This window comes from Moschus berezovskii, chromosome 6 (assembly GCF_049115385.1).
Source record: "Moschus berezovskii isolate FMDL1 chromosome 6, NW_MosBer_1.0, whole genome shotgun sequence".
NCBI classification, from domain to species: domain Eukaryota; kingdom Metazoa; phylum Chordata; class Mammalia; order Artiodactyla; family Moschidae; genus Moschus; species Moschus berezovskii.
This window is the reverse complement of record NC_142465.1, coordinates 108,427,005-108,433,892: the sequence shown is the minus strand read 5'-3', so window position 1 is coordinate 108,433,892 and position 6,888 is coordinate 108,427,005. Positions and strand designations below refer to the sequence as shown.

The 6,888-nt window shown below is 54.5% G+C and overlaps 1 protein-coding gene across 1 annotated transcript in view; it reads right to left on the bottom strand.

The window, feature by feature from the left end:
- Positions 1 to 892: 892 nt before the first annotated feature.
- Positions 893 to 6,888, bottom strand: part of ANO2 (anoctamin 2) — a 342,786-nt gene continuing 336,790 nt past the window's right edge. Inside the window, exons 24-25 of the mRNA XM_055395798.2 lie at positions 3,714 to 3,819; positions 893 to 1,756 (exon numbers count right to left, since the gene is read on the bottom strand). Of these exons, the coding sequence (XP_055251773.2) occupies positions 1,484 to 1,756; positions 3,714 to 3,819 (379 nt within the window). The 3' untranslated portion in view covers positions 893 to 1,483. The remainder of the gene's footprint in view (positions 1,757 to 3,713; positions 3,820 to 6,888) is intronic.

The following is a 6,888-nucleotide window of genomic DNA, read 5'->3' as shown; positions in this document are numbered from 1 at the left end:
TTAAAAGTTAAATAAAAAACACACTGCAGGAAAAGGTCCAGGCTTCAGCGGCACAGGAAATGCAAGAGAGAAAGGTTACAGAGGGCTGGGGGAGTCTCCACCTCCCTTCCAGATTATCCATGATAGATTCAGATAAGAGTTTAGACGCTGCTGGATTCCTGTGTTGTAGACTATAAATGAATGGAAGTGTGTGTATCAGGGAGAGTAACACTATTCTGGGAAGAACATGTTCCTAAAGTACAGAGGACTCAAACAAGGAGATAAAATGTTGAAAAGAGATGGTGGGCATGAAAATCAAAAACTGGAAAACCAATCTAAAACTTCGGTGTGTCAAAGTAACCAACACGTGCCAGGAGGGTGTGACCTGCCTGACAGCTCCCATTGTGACTGAGTTGGACACCGGTCACACTGACCTGCAGGGAACTGGGGCCAGGTCCCCAAGGAGGGACAGCACAACTGGCTGTGGGCAACTGGTGGGCAGAGGTATGTGAGAGGCAATGGTAAGTGACATTGGCCTTTGCTTCCAACTGCACTTGAAAATCTCCCCAAAGCGTTAGCTGTGCAAGATGTCATCTCTGGACCCTGGTGGGTTCCTCGTTAATTCATACATACAATGGCAAACCCCTCCTTCCCTGCCCTCCCTCCCTATTTCCTGTCTCCCTTGTTCTATTTCATGTTTCTTATTAAGTCTGAAATGCTGCACATACATCAGCTCACTGTCTGTCTCTCCCAGAATGTAGCTCCATGCATTCTGTCTCTTCTCTTCTGGATCTCTAGGCTGAAAACCATGCTTGCACACAGTAGGGGCTCCGTGAACACCAGTGCAGAGGAAGCGAGAGAGAACTGAAGACAAGGAGACGCATCTTTATAAAGAATGTCTCAGTTTATTATTTTCAACCTGAACCTGCATAAAAGGAAGGTTAGTTGCACTGAGCTCAAAGCATCCCCGGGACATGGACTGGAGACAAGCCCAGGGCTGGACCTTGACTCCTCAGTTGGGTCCAGAGGTCACAGCCATCAGCCTCGGAGCTTCGGCTGCATCCACTGAGGCTGTGATGGTGACGCAGAGGGTTTTCTCGGGGTGATGCTGGGAAGGGAGGTGAGATCACTTATGATGGGGTGGAAACAGGGCCTGGACTGTGCTGCTCATGGCCTGTGGCCACTGAAATGTAGGGAGGGGGCCTGTGGAGGGGGCAGAGGACGGGGCAGGCTTGAGGTGCCTTGGACCCTGGGCTGGAGAGACCCAGTTCTTTCACCGATGGATGCAAAAGGGGGTGCCAACCCCCCAAGGGATACAACTCAAAAGAGGACTAAAAGAAACCCAAGCTGAGGCTTCTGAGAAGCAGAATCATTCCCTTTCCTCCTGCACACATCCTCCGCCTCCTTTCTCGAATCTCTGTCTTCACAGCCCTGCGGAAGGACGGACACCCCACCGTGTGGGCACACAGCCCCGTGCTGGTCTCTGCTACCCCTGCGCCCCGGCTCACACGCTGGTGTGCTGGGACCCCAAGGACACACTGCTTCCCGGCTGGCTCCGGCCCGAGGGCGCTGGGCTGGCCGCTGGGCTCCTTCTGCTGTGGCGGCCGATGCTCTGGCTCCTCCGGGACGGCTCCTCCGTCAGCTTGAGTTTCTCGTGCTCCTCTTTCAGGAAGAAGTCCACAAAGAGGCTCTTCTCCCTCTTGATCTGGTCGCTGATGTCTGTGGGGATGTCAGGGATCATCCAGTCCACGAGGACACTCAGGAACATCACCAGGTTCTGGGAGAGTGGGGGGAGGGGTGAGAGGCGAGGCCCCAGCTGGAGGGTTCTGACCTGGAGTGGGTGATAACACAGACCCAGACCTGGGGGCAGGGGGCTCTGGGTTCCTCTGGCTCCTCGGCTGATCTCAGCCATCGAACGAGCATCATGGTCCCTCGGGGTCCCCAGGAGAAAGTGGAGCAGTGACAGGGCCCCCCTCCCACACACGCTCTGACAACATCGTGTGCGAAAGTCGCTCAGTTGTGTCCGACTCTGTGACCCCACGAACTATACCATCCATGGCATTCTCCCGGCCAGAACGCTGGAGTGGGTGGCCTTTCCCTCCTTAGCCATGCCTTCTTTGCCTCCTCCACTCCTCCTCTCTCTGTCTGCCTTCCACCCCCCCATGTCGTGCTCTTGCCTCCAGGCCTCCAGCTCCAGAGCTTTAAAAAATAATTATTTATTTTAATTGGAGGATAATTACTTTACAATATTGTGAAGGCCTCTGCCATACATCAACATGAACCAGCCATAGGCATACACGTGACCCCTCCCTCCTGAACTTCTCAGGAAGTGGGCATAAGGCCTGACGGCCCCTCCAAGTCTCTCCCTGGACCAGGGGCCCCAGCTGGCCCTTTGCCCCCCATATCGGAGGTGGACCCTGTTCAACCATCACAGCATCTCCAGGCACAGCGCCTGCCTGGACCCTGCTTCCCACCCGCCTTCATGGATTCTGAGGTTGTGTACACACCTCTAACTGGCTCCTTTCTCCCCCCGGGAGGCCACGTCCCCTCCCCTAAGGTAAGATTAGACCCCCTCCCTCTTCCCAGGAGCATTTTCTACTTAAGAGTGTGAATATTTCCCACAGGCAGCTGTGGTACACAGCCCAGTTTAGGGCCACTCCCCGGGTACTTTGGTTCCCAGTCCTCCATTGACCCCCCCAACCTCCAGCTGTGGTCTCCTCAACCTGCCCATCTTATGCTCACAGGCCCCCTCTCCTTAGACCCGAGGATGGGGACAGTGCAGGAGACACCAGAGCCCTGCCCTCTGTCTTCCAGGCTCTAAATGTGCCCCCAGCTCGACCTTGAACCCACAGGGGCCCAGGGAAGACTTGGGAACCAAGGTTGTTCCCAGGGGCCCCTGGGCACCTCAGGGCATCTGGAGCTGCTGAGTCAAGTCCCACACTCGCCTCTGGAAGTGACACCTGACACGCAGTGGTAAAAGCAAGGCAGCTCCTGAGGGCGGGGGGCAGCGGAGGACAGGTGAGGATTCTCAGCACACGCCGCCCCCACCCCCAGCAAGAATGCCGCTTCTCCAGGTGAAAGACTAGCTGGGGGTCTTCCCCACTTCCTGGGCTGGGGGCCAGGTCAGGATACCTTAGAGCCCTCCAGGGACCTGCCTTTGGGGAATACAAAAGCCTGGGGTGGGGGTGATGGGTAAGGGATTTGGGCTGGTAGCCCAGCTCTGCTCCAAGGCCGGTAGTGGGAGTGGGGGCCTCATGCCCAGAGAATCTTGGCGACACAACTGTAGCTTCAGTTAGTCTTGGGTTTGCTATTCAGCAGGGGTGCCTGGTGGGGCTCTGGGGGCCTTTCCCACCAGGGGTCTCAAACAACACAACAAAGAGAGGGGTGGGTGGGAGCTGGAAGGAAGGGTTAGAACTGGAACCCTTTCTTGAGCGTGGGGACCGGGGAGGGGGGGTGGCTGCCTGTCTGCCTTCGGGTTGAGACTCTGCTCCCTCTGCTGCTCCCCGCTTTCCAGCCTGAGGTTTACGTGGGATCCTTCTCCACCCGGCACGTCACTCCACGTCTGCCTCGCAGCCGGCCTCTGTGCCCTTTTCTCCTTCTGCGCATCCACGCGTTCATGAAAGCCCTCACCCAGCAGAGGGTCACAGAGCACCCTGAAAACCCAGAGGCAGGGCTGTCTGGATCCCTGAGCCTGGATCCTAACCAGCTGTGCCTAACTTAGCTGAACAACTCACCTGGAAGATTATGACAAAAGCCAGACGTGCAGAAAGAACGGCCCAATACTGCTTGGAAAACTCGTACGGGTTCGGGGCCCATGGCGGCTCCCGGTAATCCTTAAACCTGCCCAGAGAGGAAGGCGATGTGAAGACCGGGAGGAGAAGAAGGGAAGGGGGTCCCTCTCTGGCTATCACCTCAAAAGTCAGAGCAGCAGGCAGGGCCTTGACTCTTAGACCTAGGGAGTAGGGGGCAGAGGCAAGGAACCCAGGGCCCAACCAACAATGTCCAAAGAAGTCCAAACTCCAAAAGAGCCAGTGTCAGCCTAGAAGTGTCTTTCTCACTCTCTCCAACATCTCCAGAAGTTTCCTCTGGATTCTCCTCCACGTGTGTGTGTGTGTGTGTGCGCGCGCACACACATGCATGTGTCTCTGTGTGTGCTCAGTCGTGTCTGACTCTTTTGTGACCCCATGGACTGTAGCTCACTGGGCTCCTCTGTCCACAGAATTTTCCAGGCAAGAATGCTGGAATGGGTTGCCATAAGGGGTCCAGGAATCATGAGAGGAACTCAGGACAGGGGATCCTTCTGGGGTCCACTAACCTGTGGGCTCTAAGGACAGAGGGAACCTGCAGACCCCCGGCAGAGTGCTCCGAGGCCCAGGACTCAGTGAAGACGCAGAGGCCAGCAGACTCCAGGGGTCCACCCCAGCCTGGTCTGCTCTGGGACCCCAGCCATGAGAGGGGCTGGCCTTGCTTGACAGCTGACTCAGACCAAGCTGAAGGCTGAGTGGATTTGGGGGAGCAGGAGTAATGGTCACAGTTGGGTAGTAGCCCCCTCTTTTAACTGCCCATCTTGATCATCTGCCCTTGTTGTTTAAGGCTTCCCCAGTGACTCAGGGGTAAAGAATCTTCCTACAATGCTGGAGATGCAAAAGACACGGGTTCGATGGCTGGGTCGGGAAGCTCCCCTGGAGGAGGAAATGGCAACCCACTCCAGTATTCTTGCCTGGAAAATTCCATGGACAGAGGAGCCTGATGGGTTATAGTCCATGGGGTTGCAAAGAGTCAGACACAGCTGAGCAACTACACACACACACACACACGCATGCACACACACCGAGTCTGAAAAACAAAATGCCAGTGCCTGCCTCGAGCTCAGACCATGGAGAGGTCTAGGGCTTGTCTGAGTTGTTGCCTTCCCCCCTCCCCCACTTCCCATCCTGAGATGACTCAAGTTAAAAATGGCTTATTTTCTCAGAATCACTTTTTTTCTAAGCCTGGAAAAATGGCAAGAGCTGGTACAGAGATTTATGCCCCTTCATGAAACTGTTTTCTCCATGGAATTCAACAAATCTTCGATGCTCAGTGAAAGCAAAACAAGCCCTGGGCTGAAGCATGAGATGGGCAGCATCAGGCCAGCAGTGGAGTGCAGGGCCGCCAGGAAGGCGGGGAGGGCTGGGGGCACCCAGAAGGAAAAACAAGCATGTACTGAACGTGTCCACCCCCCACAAGGGACTTTCTGAAGCTTCTTCACTTGAGAACAAGATCCGCGGGCAGGCATGGGTACCCCGTGTAACCCAGGAGGGAACTGAGGCTCAGAGACGTTCAATGCTTGGCCAGCCAGGGGTGGAGTCAAGATGAGAATCCCAGTCTGCCTGAATCCAGGCTTTCCTCCATTGTCGGGAAGCTCCTGGTCACCAGCTGTGGTTTGGGGTGGGGGACTCTGCTGTGGGTGCTCTCTGAACCCTTCCCTGTCCTGAATGAACCCACCACTCTAAAAGATCCACACAGAAGCACAGGGGCTTTCAATGGTCCAAGAAGATATGGCCGAAGAAGATCCCTCCCAAGAGGGGAGAAGAGGGAAAAAGGAAGATGAAAAGAGATGCAGGCAAAAAGGCAGAAAAGTCACAGCGGGAGAGTCAGCCACAGAAAGAGGCAAACGGAGAGGTGGAGGCTGAGCGTTTGACTGGGCTGGGCAAGAGGCCAGGAGCCGCCCCCTCCCGCCGGCTCCCCTCTTCCGACAGCTGATCACAGCTGTTGCGGGCTTGGTTTGACATCCGGATGAGAAGCAAAGCTAACTGCAGCCCAGCAAAGCACCACAGGGTTCATCCTCGCCATCCGTGGCTGAGGACAGAAACAAGACCAGCTCCAGACCACGCCCACTCGTGGGAGAGGGCGAGGGTGTGGCCAAGAGAATAAGGTCATCTTGGGTGGGGAACCAAACTCAGGCTTGCCTGCCCTCCTGCTCTGCCCCTCAAATCCCAGGCAGACAGGAATCTGTCTTGCTTTTCTCAAGACCCCTGGAAGAGGGGTGGTGTACACCCCTGCCCCCCCACTTTTGACCATGGGGAAGATCCACCCCCAGGTCCAGTCTGATCCTGCCACTGCAATCGAAGTCACTCCCGCTTGTTTTCTAGCTCCATCGATGAAGGAACAGCTGCTCACTGACCTCAGTAAGACAGCCATCGCTCACCCCTCTCTTTTTCCAGTCTGCAAAGAATCCATAAATAATCTAATTCTGGTCCCACTTCTGCTACTAACTCACCACAGCGTTTGGAAATGTCACTTTACCCTCCCTGAGTGTCCAAAACATGTTTTGAATCTGGCAGGCACATCCATCTCATCAAGGGTCTGGGGAAAGATTAACACAAAGATCCATCCAGAAAGCTCGACTCGCAGTCCCGCTGTGCCAGTGGACTAAGGGCGCTTTGTCAGGAACTACAGGGCCAGCACTGCCCAGAAAAGAGCAGTGCGCAATTTAATGATTTGTGCATCTGTTCCCATTTCTCTTTCCAAAGCTAACTTTAAATAAAAACTGTGACCTGGAGTAAGCAATGCATTTTACATTCATGCACGCATGCATATGCATCACAGAAATACAAATCACATGGAACACACTCGTCCTTGCTGTATCCCATGCTCTGATCCTCTTCTATTCTCTGCTGTCCTCTCCTTTCCTGTCTTTAAAATGCTGCTCATGATACACTAAGCCATTTCCCAACTGATGAACCATGATTCACAGTTTGAAGAACACTGATTCCAGTAAGCCTCTGCCACCAGGTAAATGATTGCTCATTTACATTCCAATATAAGTTCAGATTTCATAATTTAAAAATAATTCACCCTAAGAAGTCAAGTGGGTGCTGGAGAAGACTCTTGAGGGTCCCTTGGACTGCAAGGAGATCAAACCAGTCA